Genomic DNA, 23,267 nt, shown 5'->3' on the forward strand with positions numbered 1-23,267 from the left:
GGCATGCTGCAGTCCATGGGGTCGCAAAGAGTTGGACATGACCGAGCGACTGAACTGATAGTTTCATAAAACTATCATATCAATAAACTATTGATCAAAAAACTGTTATCAATAGTTTCCATAAAACTACATGTTTATCTAGCCCTCCTACTTCTGGATGTTAATTTGCTTCAGGACTTAATGATAGCCATGAATGATAGGCTTGTATTTTGAGTCTCCACTCATTGGGTGAGTACTGAGGGTCTATTTTGTACCAGGTAGTCCAGGTGTCAGACCAAGAATAAGACAAAGAGCCCTATCCCCTGCCTTCACAGAGTTCATGCACATTTGAAAGTGCTAAGGGTAAGGGGGACAAGTAAGCTAGAGGTGAGGAGTACTGGGGCTGGGATTATAATTAGGGGGTTCAGGAAGCCTCCTGAAGTGATGTCTGAGCAAAACGAAGTGAGGAAGCAAGCTTTGCCGGTCAGTATCAGGAGAAACTGAGGGAAGGGGTCAGCGAAAGGGACGAACCCTAAGCCTGACTGGACCAGGGCTGAAACACACTAGCCTGGAGGGACCAAAAACGAGGACTGCAGCAGAGAGGTAAGAGTTAGCGGTGCATCCTTGCCACGAGGGTAAAGGCCTGCTTGCAATGCAGAGGGTCAAGCACCCTGGTGAAAGCAAAGCCATGTAACACAGAGATCATCCACTGGGAGGCTGAGGAGTGTGAACTTGATTCCTGGTTTTGCCACTTACTACACAACCCTAGGCAAATTATCTACCAGTTCTTCATCCTCTTTTCCTCTTGCGCAAAATGGAAAAAATATCTCACAGGTCTGTTAAGAGGATTAACTAAGGTAACTCTCAAGCTCCTGACCCAATAGTGTTCAGTAGATAGAAGTTACTGTTAATTTTAGGTTAACCCAAAAGGGGGCTGAGAGGATGGAGAAGTTCCAGTTGAGGGACCAATAGGTTGAAAAGTTAATGCTCAATATCCCATTAAAAAATTTCAGTGACAATTTAAGTGTACATATTTTTTTATCGGACTACCTATGAAGCAAGTTTCTGCTGAGAATTTTATGATGGTCATCTTTTCCAAATGCTAAGCAAAGTTAAAGTTTCAAATCTTAGTTATTTTCTAATTTTAAAATGTTAATTTTGACTACTTACTTACCTAAGTGCAGACAATCAAACAAGTAAGAAGGAAACCGACTACTAAAAAACAGAAATGGCTGCTCATGTGTTGTTCAATAACTTTTTGGGGGACACATGTGTGGATAATTTTCTATGTCTGAAGTCATCTCCTATGTTTAGAGATACACTTGGTAAGAGAGAGGGGTCATTTGTTTACCTATGGCCGATGCATGTTGATAAACAGAAACCAACACAATATTAAAAAGCAATGATCCTCTAATTAAAACTGTAACAAAAAAGAGATACACTAAAATAAAATGAACCTGAACTTACAGGGCAAAAAGTACTATATACTTAATAGCTCCCTATTAAGTTGGGGCCATGAACAGAAAATAGTGCATTTTGTGTCCAAAACTTTTCTTATCCTAGACAACTTCCTGTCAGATTTGGTTCAGAAAAGAATAAGGTGCTCTACATTTATAAACTCTAAGCTACTCTAGCTTTTCAGATTCTTTGTGGAATAAGACATAAACAGATAAATTGTCCAAACTGACATCATTCCTTGCAAGGCTCAGAGGCCCCTTCACTAACTTCTGTCCTCCACTTCCAGCACCTCATGCATTTTTTTACTACCTTAACTGGGCTACAGATCCTGTTCTTAACTCTGACTTGCCCCTTTCATTCCCAAGCTAATCTATAGAACTACTTTTTCCAATTGATTAGTACATTTAGCACCCATTGTCTTAACCAGGTTCAGGCACAAGGGTGCTGTTCCTCTTTTCTGTAGTAACCTTGCCTCCCTGCATCTTTTCCTTGACTGGATTTCTTGAGCACCTCAAGATCCCCTTCCCCGCTCCTAAGATGGGCTGGCCAGCACGTGCAGAGATGGGAGTGCAGTAAACTCACATGTATGGGAAAGAGCCAAGGCTCAGCTCATGTTGGGCCAGGTTAAGATAAACAAGTCTCGAGTTGGAGCCAGAGAGCCAAGAAGTCAGACCCTGGGAGCTAAGATCAGACAAAAGCAAATTACAGGTTAAGGGGAGGAAGTTAAACTTGAGCAGTTGTCTTATACGCTCATTCGTCTTTGAATCATGTCTTTCTAGATGGTTGGCTTGGCTCAAATTGTGTTATTTATTATCTTGCTATGAAATGTGCTTTAATAAATATTTTATTGATAGTAGTATTATTTTTGAGATGTGGAAGCCATAATAAAGTTATATTTTCTGCTGGCAAAATCATTCCTAGCTTGTATAATTTTATGTTGGAATTAAATACATCAGTGATTCATGGTGCTGTGTAAAGGGCAACATGGCTTTGAAATGTTTGGGTACCGTAACAAGTTTGGAAAACCACTGTTGAAGAAAACAGTATAAAGGCAAAGAGGAAGCTAACTGAATAATGATTCTAGTGCAATTCAACAATATTGTAAATAGTTACAATTTTAACTATTTTATGTCCTTACAGCTTTTATATTAGCTTATTCTTTATCATATTTTTATAAGTATATGTGGTGAGTATGTGTATGCATGTTTGGTGAAGAATCATATTAATATATAATATTTCTAATTACAGTTTATAAGTCAGAATCAAGTTTATAAGTTACTGTGGTTTTGTATTAGAGTTGCTTCCTCTCACTTTCTATAATTATATGGACAGAAAGATAATATTGTTAGAAAATTAAGCCCTATTCTGATGATGATATATAACCTTTAATTCTTATCTTTATGGAGTAAATCATGATTAGTACAGGGTTGTGGGTCCTATGGAAAGAGTTTCAGGTTTTCATTTATTTTCCTGTTTTGTTTTTCAAAATACCAATTTGTATTGGTATTGGTAATACCAATGTTGGTACTAATTGTAATTACCAATTACAGTTGGTAATACCAATTGTACTGGGGACATCAATTTGTATTAAAAATCTTTGTAAGCACTGATCATTTTTTACATATAGAACTATCAAATCAGTGTGCTGTGCACACAGAACTAACATAGTGTTGTAGGTCATGTATGCTTAAAAAAATTTTATCAGACAAGCTAATAAAACAAAAGAGGGGCTTCTGGTTCAAGATGGCAGAGTAGAAAGACGTCCACTCATCTCTTCTGTGAGAGCACCAAAATTGCAACTAGCTGTTGAACAATCATTGACAGGAGGATGCTGGAACTCACCAAAAAAAAAAAAAAGGTACCCCATGTCCAAAGACAAAGAAGAAGCCACAGTGAGACGGTAGGAGGAGTGCCATCACGGTGAAGTCAAATCCCATACCCGCCAGGTGGGTGACCTACAGACTGGAGAACAATAATACCAAAGAAGTTCTCACACTCTTGTCAAGGTTCTGAACCCCAGTCTGGGGATCCAACAAAAGGACTGGGAATTCCCAAGGAATCTGGCTTTGAGGGCCAGAGGGATTTGATTATAGGCTTTCCAAAGGACTGAAGAAAACTGAGACTCCAGTCTTGGAGGGCACATACAAAATTTTGCACAGACCAAGACCCAGAGGAGAGGAGCAGTGACCCCCACAGGAAACTGAACCAAAACTACCTGCTGGTGTTGGAGGGCCTGCTGTGGAGGCATGGGTTGGTGGGCGGGGAGCACTGGAAGGTTCCCCTTGGTGTAAACCCTCTTGGAATTCACCATCAATCCTACCATAAAGCTTGCAGACCCCAGGGTTGGGTCACCTTAGGCCAAACAACTACCAGGCAGGGAGTACAACCTCGCCCATCAGCAGATAATTGGATTAAAGCTTTACTAAGCAAGGCTCTGCCCACCAGAGCAAGACCCAGTTTTTCCCATCACCAGTCCCTCCCATCAAGAAGCTTACACAAGCCTCTTAGACTCATCCATCATGGAGCAGACAAAAGAAGCAAGAAGCACAGTCTCACAGTGGTTAAAACAAAAACGATATTACAGAAAGTTAATTAGGATGAAAAAGCAGAAAGTTATGTCCCAGATGATGGGACAAGATAAAATCCAAGAAAAACAACTAAATGAAGTGGAGATAGGCAACCCTCCAGAAAAAGAATTCAGAATAATGATAGTGAAGGTGTCCCAGAATCTTGGGAAAAGAATGGAGGCAAAGATTGAGAAGATGCAAGAAATGTTTACTGAAGACCTAGAAGAACTAAAGAACAAACAAAGATGAATAATACACTAGAAGGAGTCAATAGCAGAATAACTGAGGCAGAACAGATAAATGACCTGGAGGACAGAATGGTGGAAATAACTGCCACAAAACAGAATACAGAAAAAAGAATGAAATGAAGACAGCCTAAGAGACCTCTGGGACAACATTAAACGCACCAACATTCTCATTAAAGGGGTCCCAGAAGAAGAGAGAAAGGACCTGAGAAAATATTTGAAGAGGTAATAGCCGAAAACTTCCCAAACAAGGGAAAGGAAATAGTCAACCAAGTCCAGGAAGCACAGAGAGTCCCAGGCAGGATAAATGCAAGGAGGAACACACCAAGACACACAGTGATCAAACTGACAAAAATGAAAGACAGAGATGAAGTATTTAAAGCAACAAGAGAAAAGTGACAAATAACATACAAGGAAACGCCCATCAGGGTATCAGCTGATTTCTCAACAGAAACTCTACAAGCCAGAGGGGAATGGCATAATATATTTAAAGTGATGAAAGGGAAGAACCTACAACCAAGAATAGTCTACCCAGCAAGACTCTCCTTCAGATTTGATGGAGAAATCAAAAGCTTTCCAGACAAGCAAAAGTGAAGAGAATTCAGCACCACCAAACCAGCTTTACAACAAATGCTAAAGGAACTTTTTTAGGCAGGCAACACAAGAGAAGGAAAAGACTGACAGAAAATAAACACAAAACAATTAAGAAAAAGGTAGTAGGATCATACGTATCCATAGTTACCTTAAATGTAAATGGATAAAATGTACCAACCAAAAGACATAGACTGCCTGGGTGGATGAAAACATGTGCATGTATGCACTTCCTCTTGTCATATCACTCTGCTTGACCCCCCCCCAAATTGTATGTAAATATTTTATATTGTTAATCATGTTTTCATTATGACTTGCAATTGTAATTATCTTTTGTTTTTTTGTCTGGCTATTGATTGTGAAAACTGATAAAGATCTTTTACTATTGTGATTACGTAACTGTTACTTAATACCATTGTCTCATGATTGGTCAACAGAAAAATAATAGAACCTCTATACTACCAAAAGTGTTAGTCACTCAGTTGTGTCTGACATGCTGTGACGCCATGGGCTGTCGTAGTCCACCAGACTCCTCTGTTCATGGAATTCTCCAGGCAAGAATGGAGTGGGTTGCCATTCCCTTCTCCAGAGGATCTTCCCAACCCAGGGATCAAACCTGGGTTTCCTGAATTTCAGGTGATTTCTTTACCAACTAAAGCACTAGGGAAGCCCAAACTATCAAAATATCACCAAATATCAAAACATCACCCAAACCAGGATCTAATAGAAAAACCTGTAATCGCTTTCTAAAATCCAGATGAATGTCACAATTATATTGAAATGTTTTGAAAACTACAGATACTCAGATATTGCTTTTTTCCTCCAGAGCTCCAGATATGTTTCTAATGAGTAGTCATGTTTAAAAACAACTGGACTATATGATCGTCTTTTACTTTTTTCTAGTTTGTTTCACTTTTCCTATTTCATATTCAGTGCTCTCATTTAGTTTCTATTCTCTAATTTCTCTCTCTTCTTTTTTTTTTTTTATGTTCTTTCTCAAGTCTTTATCAAGTGTAGTAGAAAAGCTTTTGTATACATATATATATGTATAATATATAAATATTTTAGAAAACATGAATTTTTGCTTAACTAAAAAAATTATGACATTTTGATCCCAATTGTTTGACTTAGTAGGAATAGAACCCTAGATTTCTTATTAAAAAATAGATATGCAGCAAGCAACAAAGGTTTACTGTATAGCACAGGGAACTAGAGTCAATATCTTGTGATAACCAATGATGGATAATATTTTCAAAAATAATGTATGTGTATCTGTATAGCTGAATCACTTTGCTGTGTGCCTGAAGCATTGTAAGTCAACTATATTTCAATAAAATATATATATTTAAAGTAATAATATAAAGAGGAAAAAGAGCAGTCTCTGTAAATGTGTCCACCAATTAGAGAAGTAATTGGGAATATTGTTATTCTTGGGTCCAATTGTAAATGTAGACTTTGACATAAAATAGGAAAAGAGAAAGGGTGAACCTGCCTAGAGAATTTTATTAAACTGATCATTTTGCAGATCTAAGATATACTCTTCTGTATTTTTAGGAAAAATATACCTTGTTTACAAAATGTTTTTAAAATATTTTCTTTTAAATGTTATTAAAATCCACGATCTTAACAAATTCTCTGAAGAACTGATGCAATGAGAATAAATGTGGCAATCACTAGTGAAGACATTTAAATAAAATATCTGCCTTCAATTTATACATTTTGTTCTAATAGAAATACTGATTAGGCTTGTGATTTAAATATTTATGCTTCTTACTAAATATAAAACATCTTTTAACTCTGGCATTGTTCAGAATACCCTCAAAGTAATTATAGTCTCTCTAAAAATATCAAATAACTCTGTTTTTTTTTTTTTTTCTTTTTGTTTTGTAGGTGAGCTGTCAGTTCAGCTCAGTTCAGTCACTCAATCAGGTCTGACTCTTTGTGACCCCATGGACTGTAGCACGCCAGGCCTCCCTGTCCATCTCCAACTCCCAGAGCCTGCTCAAACTCAAGTCCATCGAGTTGGTGATGCCATCCAACCATCTCATCCTCTGTCGCCCCCTTCTCCTCCCACCTTCAATCTTTCCCAGCACCAGGGGCTTTTCCAATGAGTCAGTTCTTCGCATCAGGTGGCCAAAGTATTGGAGTTTCAGCTTTAGCATCAGTCTTTCCAATGAATATTCAGGATTGATTTCCTTGAGGATTGACTGGTTTGATCTCCTTGCTGTCCAAGGGACTCTCAAGAGTCTTCTCCAACAACACAGTTCAAAAGCATCAGTTCTTTGGTGCTCAGCTTTCTCTATAGTCCAACTCTCACATCCATACATGACTACTCGAAAAACCATAGCTTTGACTAGTTGGACCTTTGTTGGCAAAGTAATGTCTCTGCTTTTTAAAATGCTGTCTAGGTGAGTCATAGCTTTTTTTCCAAGGAGCAAGCATCTTTTAATTTCATGGCTGCAGTCACCATCTGCAGTGATTTTGGAGCCCAGAAAAATAAATTCTGTCACTGTTTCCATTGTTTCCCCATCTATTCGCCATGAAGTGATGGGGCCGGATGCCATGATCTTCATTTTCTGAATGTTGAGTTTTAAACCAACTTTTTCATTCTCCTCTTTCATTTTCATCAAAAGGCTTGTTAGTTCTTTGTTTCTGCCATAAGGGTGGTATCATCTGCATATCTCAGGTTATTGATATTTCTCCCAGCAATCTTGATTCCAGCTTGTGCTTCATCCAGCCTGACATTTCTCATGATGTACTCTGCATATAAGTTAAATAAGCAGGTGACAATATATAGCCTTGACGTACTCCTTTTCCTATTTGGAACCAGTCTGTTGTTCCATGTCCCATTCTACCTGTTGCTTCTTGACTTGCATACAGATTTCTCATGAGCAGTCAATAAAGCAGAAGTAGATATTTTTCTGGAACCCTCTTGCTTTTTCGATGATCCAACAGATGTTGGAAATTTGATCTCTGGTTCCTCTGCCTTTTCTCAATCCAGTTTGAACATCTGGAAGTTCACTGTCATGCACTGTTGAAGCCTGGCTTGGAGAATTTTGAGCATTTCTTTGCTAGCATGTGAGATGAGTGCAATTGTGTGGTAGTGAACATTCTTTGGCATTGCCTTACTTTGGGATTGGAATGAAATTGACCTTTTCCTGTCCTGTGGCCACTGCTGGGTTTTCCAAATTTGCTGGCATATTGAGTGCAGCAGTTTCACAGCATCATCTTTTAGGATTTGAAATAACTCAACTGGAATTCCATCACCTCCACCAGCTTTGTTCATAGAGATGCCTCCTAAGGCCCACTTGACTTCACATTCCAGGATGTCTGGCTCTGGGTGAGCTATAACTTGGTCTAAAATACACCAGGGTTGTGAATCCACAGGACATTGCTTTGTTCTCAAGAACCCACAATACCCAATCAAAATTTTAGATATATTTAGATATCAAACTAAGAGTTACCCTATTCCAAGTTCAGTTCATTCTACTTAAACAATGTAAGAATAATTACTGTTTCTAAGTATTATACAGAGATGACAGCCAGACATTTTAATAACAGACACAGCACCGCACCCATCAATCAGAAGGGATGCTAGACATAGTATTGGAGGAACGGCCCAGAGCCCCTCCTTGTTTCTCCATTCCACACCCCACCCCCCTCCACCCCAGTTCCCTGGCATTTCTCTTTCAGTTGCTAGATGCTGGGGAGTAGGGGGATGGGGAATCAGAGTGGCTATTTGCCTTCCAGTATGGAATTGGTATTTTAATAACCAGTGTGGCTATACTGGTGTCCTAACTGAAAATGAACGCTGGGTAGGAGGGTTTCTACTGCAGCCATGAAGTCTTAATCATGTAGCATTTCTTCAAAGAATGGTTTCCTGTTATCTCCAGGAATTTCTTCTGTGCTGACAGTATTCCACTGTGCAAGTCTTGTTGCAGATGTATGGGCAATAGTAACAACAACTGATATACCTTTTGGCAGACCACAAATGTAAGATGGACTCCAACTGCATAGATGTTAAAACGTTGAAAAAGGTGCATCACATAATCTATGAACTACACTTTAAGATTTGTTTTATTTCCTTTCTGCGTCCATCAATCCCCTCTTTTCCCTAACACCTTGATTTTGCCGATTGTAGTTTTGTTGACCCTTTTAGAATCAAACTACTGAGGTTCCCAGGAGATGATTTGTACCCTCTGTTTACATGAGAAGCTAAGGGTTTGGGTGGCTACAGGTAAAGAACTGTTGGTGTGCATTGACAGAATATTTTATTAATTCTAACCTTTCCCAGCCCAAGCAACCTCACTGTGTGCCACAGAGCGCCCTCTTTGTAAGGGGCTGGAATTGCTGGGAAAGCGGTAGTGGCTTCTTGGTGCTGATAGAATTGGGACATAAAATTAGGGTGTGTTAATCCTTGGAGATTTAGGGACAATTACCAGTTATATGTGATATTCTATGTCCTGGAACAACTCACTTCTAGCATATTAGGAATACAGATGCATATTTGGGGAGAAAAGCAAGAATGCAAACAGTGCTTACTGGTTTAGGAAGAAAGCTTTAGCAGCATTACAATGGATACATCCACAATGTAAATAGAAAAGTAAGAGGGGGATTTACCTGATATAAACACACTGTTGTCCTCCTCAAACCTGTCTCCACTAAATATAGCCCATAAAAGGGCTTTGTAAGCTGTGGAGCACTAGACAAATGTAAGACTGTGTGTGTGCTCCCTCCAAAAGGGAGAGATCACCAACTCTCACATAATCCCCACCTATGCCCAACTCTGAGCACTTTCTCTGAGCTGTCTCTTCATTTCTGATTTAAAGAAAGGTTTAACAAACAAGAATAGAAATAATAATGTGTTTGATACGATATAGGAATTATTCAGAAATAATTGTGCTTATACTCCCTCCAACTTAACTCTCATATTCTTTTGTTGAATTTATTTAATCTCTATATCCTCTTCCTTCTCTGGGACTAGGGCTCCCAGAGTAAAACTTCTTTCTTGTTCCTTTAATTAAATGAATTAATTATCTCTTTTTTTACAAATTCATTTTTCCCTTCTCCCTCCAGAGGCTCTCACTTTTCACCTGACTGAAATTTTTTGGGTTACAGAAGTCTTTCCCTTGCTGGCATTTTATTTTGAAGTGTTTATTTCAATTCAACAAATATTTGAACAGTGGAATTGCTGGAGGGTCTATGCTAGACGCTACAGGGGGTAAAATAGATAAATGTCACAGTCCCTGATAGCGCCGACCTTCAAAGGGCTTAGTTGCTAATCAGGAAAACTAAGAAAACTGCACAAATAACCATAAGGCAAGGCAGAGTACCTTATGCAGGTACAGGCAGAGATTACACTTAAGACTGGCGAGGATTTCCTCTCGAGTGCTCTATGGTTCTCCTTGTTCGCTTACTTGTTTCTGTCAGTCATTTCTTATACACCTCAGAGTTTTCTTTCTAAATGTTACAAAATTATTCTTTCCTGCAAATCCTCTGGTTTTCTACTACATTTCCCTGTTGAACTCCTAAATTCATGCTTGGACTTTGCAAATATGCTTTAGGCTTTTTGTTTGTTTGTTTGTTTATTTTTAATTGAAGGGTAATTGCTTTAGAGTATTGTGTTGGTTTCTACCAAACATCAACATGTATCAGCCACAGGTTAACCCATGTCCCCTCCCACCTGAACATCCCTCCCACCTCCCTCCCTACCCCACTCCTCTTTTCAATCAAAAGGAACAGTGGTAAGAAGCTGTAATTTAACTAGTGTTTTGTTTGTTTGTTTTATCTATTTTGAATGGCCTTGACCTTATGAGTTGACATTCCTCTCTGTGATTTGCATGTCTCTTCTCTGCCCCGACCCTTGAGCACGGCACATATCCAGTGGCCTCAACAGCAGCTCCCCATTATATTTGTCCTTTACTCACTTGTTTCTGTCTTGCTATCTCTGAAAATCCAGACAGTAAAATTCCTCAAGTCACATAGTTTTCTCAGTTTTTACCCTGTTTTCCTTTATCTCCTTCCAAAATCTCAAATTGACCTAAGTCATGGGCTTCTCCAGGAATAAAGTTCTTTTTAATGTTTAGCCACAGTTAGGGGGCAAAAAAAAAGTAAAGTCTTCATAATTCTTGGGGAATTGTGTTAGTGTAAAGTGATACTTCCCATGATTTGTATGTATATAGGGGCATCTGAGAAAAAAAGCACATTCATTCCTGTCTTGGTTGACTAGTGGACAGTTTTTTCTCTTTTTCTTCACTAGCAGAACCCAGATTTTGCTCAGGCTCCTCCTAGTGGACATACCCTTAAGAGGAGGCTGGAGGGGGGTCTTGATCTCATTACCCACCACAAACACAAAGTTTAGACACAGACATGATGAAATACTGGCAAATCAGATGAAAGGGAACATCTTCTGAATGGCTTCACGAAGTTTTCTTTACTTAAAAATGAAGATGCTCTTTTCTCTTGCATCGTCACCTACAAGGAATGCTAGAAAGCATCACTACCACTTAGTATTCGTGACAGGAGAATAACTGGAGACCACAGAAAAGGGAGACAAACAACAGTTTCATCCCAGAGTCATTTTGTTAACCAACCCTTGGCTTTTCTACAACTAGACTTCTTGGGTGAGGTTATAAATATTTTTATTGTTTGCCAGTATTACTTGGGCTTTCTGTTAATCGCCGTTAACCACAGATATTTTTCATTACAGATGTAAATTATTTTTGAAATATACAAATTATTTTGTTAAAAGCCTAAGATAAAAGTCATGAGTATACTGCTCTGTAGGACAGTAAGGAGTACGGTATCTAATCTAACAACTTTATTTCAGCAGTCTCTGCTGCCTGTGAATCTTTTTTTCTTTGATTCTCCTGGAACCAACTTCATTTTTTTGATTTCCTCATTAATGAGTCAATACATCTTTGATGTGTTTTCATTCTATAAGTTACATATGTACCTTTTTGGAAACTGTAGTTAAATAGCATTATGATTTCAAATTTTCTACTGAATTTCAAAGTGGTTTTCCACTTGAATTTAATTCAACTCTTTTATTTACAGAATTCCTGTTTCCCTGTGGTAGAGGATGCAAAGATAGAACATAGGGATGAGAGGAAAGACTAAGAAGCATCATACAGTATTTTCAGTAATTTCTAGGCTTGCTTAGTAGCTGCTGGGTACCCTAAGGATTGCCCTGGCCAGTACAAAGCAGCCTTGAAGTGTGAAGTCATTATAAAGACTTTCCAAGAGCCTGTGTTCATTCAAGATTCTGATGATACAACTAGAAAAGCCTACAGTGGTTATCAGACATAGCAGATATCCTGAAGAAAAAAACAAAAAACTGTTGAGGCACCAAGTCTTGCTGGAAACAACCTATTTATCAATAATCAGTTATTACAATGGATTATTAAGGGCAACGCTCACTCATGTTTCCTTGGGAAACACGAAGTTTGAAGTTTTTATTTTTAAATGAACAATTAACAAATGGAAAGGACTAAAAAAGGTTTAATTCGAGGACTGCCTCTCAAAATTCTAGCTCCTTCGGTCTTAACAAATGTCATTAACAGACTGTACTGAAATCCCATTTCAACATCAGGGAGACTGCTAGTAATCTGGAACTTTTCTCCTGTGACCTTTTACTCTTGGATTGAATAATAATTCTCTATATATTTCAGAGCACTTTGACATTTCCAAAGAGCGTCCTTCATTCTTTCACTATGTGTATTAACATCCCTGTAAGTTGGCAGGTGACGTTCGGAATCAGGATTTTGAATGCCTAGATCTCGGGATTCCCACAACTAAGAAAGCTGAATTGCAGTGTTGGTTCCTTTTTGGAATCACCTAACCACTGTGGGCAAGGTGAATTAAAAGCCCTGGGCGCGAGACATGAATGCACCATTTTTTGTTGCTTAGTCACTTTGTGACTTATTCCTTTGCTTCTTAGATAAGCCGAAGAATTGAAGCCCTGCCTTTCCAGGTATTAGAATAATCAAGAGGCTGGACTTGGCATGGAGTTCAGCACACGGCGGCATTGCTTAAAACACAGCAATTAATCAACACTGGACTCCCTCCCCGGGAGCCCCCACGGAGACGCCCCGGGTGCCAGGGGGACAGAAGGCAGCGGACAGCCCGCCGAGCGGCTCACCCCGGTGGAGGGCGAGCCCCCGCCCTCCGGAAAGCCGCTCCGCTCGGCGCTCACTCCGCCCTCAGCCGGCCGGGGCGGGGCCGCCGTTCCCCTGGCAACGGGACGCGCTGCTAAAGCCCCTCGGGCACTCCGTCCGGCTGCGCTGTAGCTCCGAGAGCAGACGCGGGAGGCCGCGTGGGAGCAGGTGCGGGACAAGCGGCCGCGCTGGCAGTGATCGCTGGAGGCGGTGGGCGCCTCCCGGGGCGCGCGTGTGGAGGTGGCCCGGCCTACCCGGGGCTGCGGAGGGACGCGCACGGGGCGCCGGCCGGTCCCGCGCCTATCCGGACGTCCCCGATGGCAGCCCAGGTGGCAGCCCGAGAAGCCCCGACTCTCCGCCTCACCCCGGGCGTCGGCTCGGAGGCCGCCGGCCTGGTGGAGTTGGAGGAGGAAGACGAGGACCAGGAGATGGCGGCGGCCAGGAGAGCGCGCAGTTTTGCCCAGGACGCGCGGGTGCTGTTCGTCGGCTCCCGCCTGGAGCAGTTACTGGGCCTCCCGGAAGAGAAATGGAGCCGGCACTTGGAGAGTGAGGACAACCGGCAGGTTCTGGGGGAGTTTCTGGAGAGCCCCAGCCCAGCCTGCCTCTTCTTCAGCGTCGCCCCTGAGGGGCGGCTCGAGGCGGCCCAACAGGTAAGGGGTGAGCGGACCCGGCCACACCCCGCGTCCGGCCCGACGGGCACCCGGGCGGGACTGGCCCGTCGCGCCTCCTTGGGTTCCTTCGGGACATGTGTTAGGGCTCTTAAGAGTAAATAAATAAATAACTTCTGTCAAGTGCCTGGAACCCAGGTGCGTCTGCTCTGCTGTTGAGCGGCTGTTGGTTAGTTTTCTAGAAGGTCAGCCTTTGAGCCTGCAAAAGCCGCGCGTTCTTTAGCTGCCTGGTGTTAGGCGCAAGGTGAATTCTCTGTGCCAGATAACTTTACTGTAAATCGTTCTTGGATCACTCTGGAGCCACATGTGGTGTTTGGCAGAGCCCAAATGGCTTGTCATGGCTCAGGCTGCCTGTCAACCATACTTCATCCCAGGGGATAATATTGATACTTAGTCTTAGGAAAAAAAAAAAAGGATTGCCAGCAGTCTTCGCTCAGGACAGTGTTTCTTTTTCCTTTTTTCAATTTGACTTCTAGTACACTTGAACGTTAACGAGTTCAGTATTTGTACTTCTACGAATACAGCATCTGTACTTCTACGAACACTTCTAGACTTTGAAGAGTTTGGAGCAAGATTTATTGTCTTGAGATACTTTGCTGTTACGTTGTAAAGTGGTACCATCATCGCTAGATGTGGTCGATTATAATGGCGGGGATCCCAGAGAAAAAAAACTGGAGTTTTACCTTAGAATTTTACGAATTCCGAATTTTGTTTTGCTGCTCTCCTAGTTTTACTTTTAAAAGTTTGTCAGAGTAGACAAAGAGAACACTTTAGTATTAGGTTAAATAGTCATGATATCTGAAGAAATGACTTGGTAGTCATGAAAATGCTAGAATATCTTGATTAAACACGTCTGTTTTTTTGCTTTGAGGGTAGTAATCAAATGTAATCAATGTAATCAAATCTTCAAATGTAACCTCTTGGTCTTTATCTCAGTTGGGCTTATTTCTAACAGGAAAAGGTTATACAAAAGAATAACCTTTGCTGAGATGGAAACATTTCTAATTTCTCGCTGTATTTGTTTTTAATTATGAGACTTTATGGTATATAATAATCTTCTGAAAGGTGATATTCCACACCAATAATACTGTGAAATTAGCTTTATAAAAGAACAAAGAAAACTGTATACACGTTGCAGAGGCACAGTGGAACAATCTTTATAACAATTTATAAAGGTAGGCAAGATGCCAGATTTTGTTTCTCATGCTTGCAATCCAGTTACAAGTTAGATATAGTACATCTTGTTAACATGGAAGCTACATTGTGGACTTAAAATGATTATGTTGCTCTTGTTTCAGATTCCAAGAGATGTAAAACATAAACTTGTTTATATTGCCAAGAAGACTACTGAAAACATTGGAGTAAATGACTTCTCTCAGACAGTTTTATTTGGCGAGTTACCTGCCTCATGTCTTGGACACGTAACTGCTTTCCTAGATGAGGTACTGGTCTATCCTTAATATTTTAATATGTAATTTATCTTCGTGACACTTGGAATTAATTCAGGATAACTGGCTATTAAAAAGAATGTAGCAGCTGGTCATCTCATTAGCCAGGTGGATGGAAAATGATAGCATTTAGATTGTTCCTGAAATGAGCTGATACTGATGCTGACATTCAACAGGTGGTAATTTGTAGGATCATCCTTTACCTCTTTCTTTCTAAATAATGGAAGGAAATTAAAAAGCAACTGGAATAGGCTTCTGCACTTGGCTAAAGTATTAAACTTCCTGTTCAGAGTTTAAAGATAGATATACACTTTGAAAAAGTGTGTTATCAGTTTTTAAGATTCCTGTTTGTTTCTAAGTGCACTCCTGAGATAATGGAAAAAGATAAAAGACACAAAGTATTAGGAATGAGTGCCTTAAAATTCCTTTTCTCCCCTTCAGTCAGAGAAGTGCTCTCCAAACCCATGTTACTGGCACTCTAATGTTCCTAAGAACCACTTAGGGATTTTGGTAAAGGCAAACTGAGGCAGTAGGTCTGTAGTGAAGCTGCTGCTGTTTGTTCACAAACCAGCTTTGAGGAATAACATACAAAATGACTGAATTTGGAAGAACCAGAGCAGTGGTTTTCAAAGTTTGCTGAAGATTAGCATCACCTGGGGAGTTAATGTAACTGCCCAGGTCACACACACATAATACCAATTAAATAAGAATGTCTCGGGGTGGGAGCCAGGCTGCAGTAGTGGTTAAAGATTCTCAGGTGATTCCGTGTGTGTGTGTTGGGGGGGGTGGGGGGCTGTTCGTCACTCAGTGGTGTTCGACTCTTCGACCCCCCTATGGACTAAAAGGCTCCTTTGTCCATGGAGTTCTCCAGGCAAGAATACTGGAGTGGGTTGTCATTCCCTTCTCCAGGGGATCTTCCTGACTGAGGAATCCGACCAGGGTTTCCTGCATTGCCGGCGGATTCTTTACCATCTGAGCTATTGGGAAAGTCCAGGTGATTCTAATGCACACCAAATTTGGGGAAACTATCACTAAACTAGGTCTCATTAGTCAAAGCAGTCTTGCCAAGACCGATATTTAATGTAGGAGTAATTGCCAACATACATATTTATTACTGAACATTTGTCAGACTCCGTCTTTCACACGTCTTCTACTTCCTGAGGCTCCTCTGCTTTCTTCTTGAAAAGTATTTTCAGGCCGTCTCTGGATTAGGTAGGGCTTCTCTCCCCCAACTTCAGTTCTACCATGGTTTCCCTCTATTGAGTTTCTATAGTGTTAGCTGATTTCCAGAAGACACTAGGAAGAGAGTTTTCTATCTTAAGCACTTGAGACAGTTTTTGTTATGTCACAGGTGTTCAGGAGATTTTTACTGAACTGAATCTGATGAAAGGGTTTCACATGGACTGTAAATGACCTTTGGTCACGGGAATCCAGGCTGCCATCAACTGGACTTAGAAGTGCAAAGCTGCGCTCCTTATTGGAATGCTTTCTCTACCATCTGTGACAAAAGATAGAAAACTCTTTGAGGCTTCTCTGACCTTTCTCTGCATAGCCCCCTGAAAAGTTTAAGTGAAACAGTACACTGTCCATGAGTTTATCTGTAGAAGACATAAAACATTCAGAACCTCATGGGTTTAGGTGGTTTTGGAAGATTCTAATTTATTTAATTTTGCTTGAGGATATGAGCATTGGGACGAAAAAAGTGAGGACATCACACTTTCGATGTCCCTTGGGTGTCTTTGTGGACAAGACTTAAATTCGGAATGAAGGGGCCCTAAGGCCTGGCAAGAACCCAAATTCTCTGTGGTCTGACCTTCCTGTGACCTCTCAACTCATTTCAGTCGCTGACTCCCGGCTTCCTTGTGAAGGTTCCTTAATTATTTCAGGCACACTGTTGCCCTGGGGCCTTTGCTCTTTCTGTTTCTTCATCTTCCCCAGAATCCACTCAGCCAACCCATTCATGTCTTTTTGCTCAAATCTCTCTTGTCTGTGAAGCTGCCCTCCAGGTGAGCAGGGATCTTTGAAGGGCCCGGGCCTAGGGTCAGGCAAGTGAGGCACCCAGCTCGAGAGGAGAACTTCCAGGGAGGTGAGGAGAAACAAAAACAACTCATTAATCAAGACGAATAATAGTTTAAGGCAGTTTTCTTTTTTTATTTTGGCTGCACCGCAAGACTTACAAGATCTTAGTTCCCTGACCAGGGATTGAACTCAGGTGCTAGCAGTGAAAGCATGGAGTCTTAACCACTGACTACCAGGGAATTCACTAAGGCAGTATTTTAAAAAATAAAAATTAATGCAAGTAAATCACTTTAAAAATAGGATCACTAACAGTGCCATGTCAAGTCATATTGGAGCCTAAGGCAAAATATCAGTAACATTCATCTTTATTTAAAAAATGTCTATTTTTATCAGTTTGGGATTAACTTTTATTTAAAAAATATTTTAAAATATGATTCATCTTATTGAGTTGTTGAGCTTTCCTGGTAACTCAGGGATGAAGAATCCACCTGGAATGCAAGAGACTCAGGTTCTATCCTTGGGTTGGGAAGACCCCCTGGAGAAGGAAATGGCAACCCTCTCCAGTATTCTTGCCCGGAAAACCCCATGACAAGAGGAACCTGGCAGGCGCTACAGTCCATGAGGTCGCAAAGATTCAGACACAACTTAGTGACTAAACAACAACACATCAAGTTGTTGTTTGTGGGTTTTTTGTGGCCTCTTATATTTTGTTCCATAGAGAGTGCCTTACTTGCCTTACCCCAGTCACAGCTCTTGCTCTTTCCTCGCTGTGTGCTTGCTCTCTGCAAGCCCATGGACTGTAGCCTGCCAGGCTCCTATTCTTCAGGCAAGAATACTGGAGTGGGTTGCCATTTCTTTCTCCAGGGGCTCTTCCCATCCCAGGAAATAAACCCACGACTCTTGCGTCTCCTGTATTGGCGGGCAGGTTCTTTTCCAGTTGAGCCACCGGGGATGAGTCCCAAACCCCCAAGATTCTGCCTGACACATAGTAAGAGTTAGGTAAGTTCTTGTTAAATGGATGAAAGGTAAATAAGGGCTGAAGATATCCTCTTCTAAGAGACAAAACGTGGAGCTGCAAGATATTTTTTAGAGGAAAAGTATTTGGTGTATGACCTCCGTTATCTCCATTTGAATTTTTTTGACATTTATGACAACTGCGGGCCTATTACCATACAAATTCCCAAGTTTCCCTTTGGGCTTTTCACTTGGATTTGTGTGCTAACAAACCCACAGGTGTCATTGTTCCTTTAGTCAATGCTTTTTTATTACCTACTTGGTACCACTGACAGAACACACCTGGCAGTTAGTGATGACATTTCTGCACTCAGAAAGCATGCAGTCTAACTAGGGAGGCAGACAGCTGAACAAACAGGGATACGGCGTGGTGGGCATTGTGGTTTCAGCAGGATGCTGAACATCTTACAGAGTTGTCAGGGAAGGTAGGAAGTCTCAACTCGAATAGGTTACAGGTCTTGATTTGCCTGAGTTGGTTCCAGTCTCCTCTGTTACAGATCGGATGACATCTGCTGATTCTTAGTGTTGTTTTTACTCTCAAAAGCATCCACAGTTGTATGGTAAATTATTTGTTGAAGGTAAATCATTGTAAATTATTTGGTAAATTGTTTGTTGAAGGTCAGGGAGCAGTAGCTAGGTGTGGAGAAGGGATGAAGTGAGAAGCAGTGCAAAGGCCCAGAGGTGAGGAAATGCAGATTGCATTTTTAAAAAAACAAAGTACATTACTACAGTTAGATTGGGGAAGAAGAACTGGAGGGTGGTGAGAAATAAAGCTGGAAAGGCTGATTAGAAAATTAACACCCCTGCAACTTTTTCATCCAGGTGGTTGCCATCAAAGCCAATTGTCAAACCCACATCCATGTATTTATTGAAAGATGATAGTGGTTATGCACGTTCTCGGAAGGTGCATAATAAAATTAGGACAGATTTCATTTAAAAGTTTGAAATCAAAATGGGCCCTTTGTGACTTGCATTCCAAACTAATTAACTACTATCTTTCTGGGTACTTTCTGGTACATTAAGAAGAAAAACATTTAATGCTAGGATTGGTGAATCGGTGACTAAATCAAGGACCAAAGAGGGACTGTGTTACTGAAGTAGTGATTGGGTTGAAAAGTGTTGAGGGAATTTTCCAGTGTTGTGGTTCTTATACTGGAGTAAATTAAAGGGATGGACCAGGTGTTTGAACAGAAGATGAAAAAAAGTCATTTATGACTTCATATTTATTTTTTTCTCCTTTAATGACCTAATATACTGTAATTTATATTCAATGTTGTATAGTCTTTGAAGTTTGACACAGGTATACACCAATAAACAGTAATTTATGTTGATATGCTAGGCTTTCCCAAACTTCTCTTCCCAGCCCTGATCTCTCTCCTGAACTTCAAGCTTGGACTTCCACCACCCTACTGGACATGACACTTACTGTGTAATAGACATCTCAGATCTAACGTGTGCAAAATTTTACTCCTGATCTACTGTTCGATATTATCATGTGTCCCTATAATGCTATTATTTTAACTATATTATGTAATTTAGCAGAAGTATTAAAAATGTCATGCAGTTATTTAAGTATTATGTTGACCCATATCTTGAAAGAAACAATAACTGTAAATGTTTTTCAAGCCAGAATGAAAATATGATTTGGCTCTTGGAATTGGTGTCTGGACCACATTCCTATACATTTCAATTTAATTAGTCTAGCAGAAGCCTAGGCTCCTGTATTTTGAAATTGTTGACCAGGTAATAGTCTCTACTGATTTAAGAACTGTTGTTAAAAGGAAGATGCCAGTTTCAAAGAAGGATAAAGAAAGCGAGTAAAGAGAATGCTAGCAAAGACTTTTTTTTACCTGTAATTGTATATCCACTAGTAAACATGTCCAAATTATTTTGGTTCAGAGAAAGTTTGGAGATTTTTTTTTATAAAGCATAAAACCTAGACAAAAAACTTCCAGCTAAAAAAAACGCAGATTAATTGAATTCCTTTGTATGTGCTTGTTGCTAAGGAGGTTTATTTTCACTACAGAGCACATCCCAGGTCAACTTGTTTGAAATGATGTTCATGGAGATACCCTCGCCCTCTGCTTAACTGCTCTACAAAGCATGTGGCTCAGAATTGCATAACAGTTTTATCTATAGCTTATGACACAAATATTTAATTTTAAAAGAAGTTGGTCTTGTCACAGAACAGTAAATAGAGTGAAAGTTTGAAATAGTATCCAGTAAACTGGAAGTGTTGAAGAACCAGAATTATCCCTATCCCTGACTTTTAGAAAAGGCTGTTAATACTGGGAATTGAATCTAGAAAGCAGTTGTTGAGTGGGTCAGTGCACGGGCAGCTCAGCAAACCTAAGTCTTCAGTCTCGTTTCCAAAGCTCTTCATGCACCGCCCCCTGCTTTCCTCACAGACCCTCTCCTTGGGGGGTGCTGGCTCCAGTTTCAAGGAGGCCAGACTGGAACTTTCTCAGAAGCAATGTACTCCTTTAGCCTTCAGTGATTTTGCATCAGTGTTCAGGTTTCTACCTGCCCTACTCGTTCATCTTTAAGATTTAAACCGCGTATCAACTTTGCTGGCAAGTCTTCCCTAATACCCCTCCCAGTCAGAGATGGGTGTTTTTCCTGTGTTTTCCACATGACAGGAACATGTGCCTCTCATGGAAGTTCTGACCCTCAGAGCTCAACACACTACTTTTTTTGGTTTGTTTGTTTTTATTGAAGTATAGTTGTATTAATTTCTGCTATAGAGCAAATTCAGATATATAGAGAGAGTAAGATTCAGATATATATATTCTTTCCCATTATGGTTTATCTCAGGATATTGAGTATAGTTCCCTGTGCTGTACGGTAGGGCTTTATTGTTTATGCATCCTCTATATAGTAGTTGACATCTGCTGATCTCAAACTCCCCATACATTTCTCCCCAGCCCTCCTCTGCCTTGGCAACCACAAGTCTGTTCCCTGCCTGGGAGTCTGTTTCTGTTTCATAAGTTTAATAAGTTTATTTGCATTCTATTTTGGAGTCCACATATAAGTAATACTACGTGGCATTTGTATTTCTCTTTCTGACTTAATTCACTTAGTATGATAATCTCTAGGTCCATTCATGTTGCAAATGGCTTTATTCCATTCTTTTTTATGGTTGAGTAGTATTCCATTGTATATACACATACCACATCTTCTTTATCCATTCATCTGTAGATGGACATTTAGATTGTTGCCACTGAAAGACACTATTTCTTGCTAATCTCCTAGCTCAAGAAGTAGTGGGTACAAAGCAGGAAAATATAATACAATCTGGACATATTTGTTTTATCCCCATTGGAAAATGAACTGAATTTTCAGTTTGTAGTTAACTAGAAGATTGTGTTCTCAAAATCAACTTTAAAAAGGTAGGCTGTTTTCTAAGCATTTTAGCTGATGGAAATTTTATGGCTAATGCTGAAAGTCTAGACAGATTGTGTCAGAAAGAAATGTTTATAATTAGTACATGTTGGAAAAGAGTGAGGAAGCAAGAAGAGACTAACTTCACTAACTCAACAAACTATAATTACTTAGCATATGCTGGGCTTTGGGAACACAAAAAATAATTTTGGAGGTTTCCCACACATATAGTTTCACTGATATTCCCTTAATTCATTCAACTTAATGGTTGAAGGAATTCCAAAAAAAGGTTCATATGATTTAATAAATATCTTTCTATCAAAATTTAATCCACTGGGATGTCCCTCAGAGGTGGACAAGATTAATTTGCTTTTGCCTCCATGAGATTCAAGAAGATTTTTTTCTATTAGTACACCTACCAATGTGTTCAATTTGCATTAAGAAAGCAGTTTACTTACTTGACATGATTTTGCTTATTTCATACAGGGTCTGAGTTACTGGGAGCCTCCATAAATGTTTGATAAATATGTAAATGAATGAACAAGCAGTGTAGTACTTCCACTTTGAATTTGTCTAATTGATTAAGTCTAAATGGGTCACTGACTTTGTCATCTGTTTGTAGATTTGATGTCACAGGAGGACATTTATGAAATTGAAATTGAGTGGTTTAGTTGCCAATCTTGTGTAACAAAATCTTTGAAGGAAGAGGTTGTCTGTAAATTAATTTTTCTGCTGCTTAAAATGTTTTTCTTTCTCTAGATTTTAGTGCCAATTATTTCTAATAAGAACAACCATAAATCCTGGTCATGCTTTATTTCACAAGACATGGAACATCATATAGAAGTCATGAAAAGTAAAATGCATATTTTTAGGGGCAAAATGTTGAGAAGAACTCTTCTACCAATTCCCACTATTGCAGGAAACATTGACCTAGATCAGAAATATTCAGAGACCAGGTACGTAATGATACAGTTTACCCAAGATATCAAAATGGAGAGCTGATATACCTACTTAATATCACACCCCTGTAACACCCCCATGTTAGCAATATAGGAATATTATTGTAATGATAGCACATTTTAAAAATAAAAAAATAGTTATTAAAATACTAAGTCCTGTCCTTAGTCAGATGAAATGATTGATTTTTGTATTATATTATTAATCATTTCAGTGTTTGCAGACTGGAGCCAAATAAAAGGAGAGTACTCCATGCAATTGAATCAGTGGTTATTAAATGGTCACATCAAATCCAAGAAATCATAGAGAAAGATTCAGTGCAACCTTTGCTAAATGGTCTTCACTCAAATCCTCAAACTGAACTGGATTTCTGGACAATGAGAAGAGAGAACCTATCATGCATTTATGATCAAGTAAGTAGAGAGCCCTAGAAATTGCTTGTCAGTTGAATTAGCAAAGTCACTTGTTGAATTTGGTGCCCCCAAGCAGTGATTTCCAATAACTTTAAAGGTTTAACACACTGTCTTTGAATGACTTACTCAGTTCTTACTGCAAAATTCTCTATAGTATGCATTCTTAAAATTAATGGGTATTAAAGCTGAATTTGCCTTTTTGAAAATATTTTGACAGCATATGAGTAATTGGAAACACTTTGTGGCATAGGAAGTGTGGTTCCCAAGGGAAATGAAGATTTTTATGATTTAATTAATCTAGTTGATATAATTGATTTGGGAAAGGAGTAGGCTTTGCTTAGTGGAGAGATGCAACTTTAGAAGAACTAACT

The 23,267-nt window shown here is 39.8% G+C and overlaps 1 protein-coding gene across 1 annotated transcript in view; it reads left to right on the top strand.

Annotated features, from left to right (window-relative positions):
* The first annotated feature begins 13,313 nt into the window (after positions 1–13,313).
* Positions 13,314–23,267, top strand: part of DNAH11 (dynein axonemal heavy chain 11) — a 353,936-nt gene continuing 343,982 nt past the window's right edge. Inside the window, exons 1-4 of the mRNA XM_061165046.1 lie at positions 13,314–13,646; positions 14,963–15,106; positions 22,286–22,482; positions 22,698–22,896. Of these exons, the coding sequence (XP_061021029.1) occupies positions 13,314–13,646; positions 14,963–15,106; positions 22,286–22,482; positions 22,698–22,896 (873 nt within the window). The remainder of the gene's footprint in view (positions 13,647–14,962; positions 15,107–22,285; positions 22,483–22,697; positions 22,897–23,267) is intronic.

Source organism: Dama dama, chromosome 18, assembly GCF_033118175.1.
Source record: "Dama dama isolate Ldn47 chromosome 18, ASM3311817v1, whole genome shotgun sequence".
Taxonomy (NCBI): Eukaryota; Metazoa; Chordata; class Mammalia; order Artiodactyla; family Cervidae; genus Dama; species Dama dama.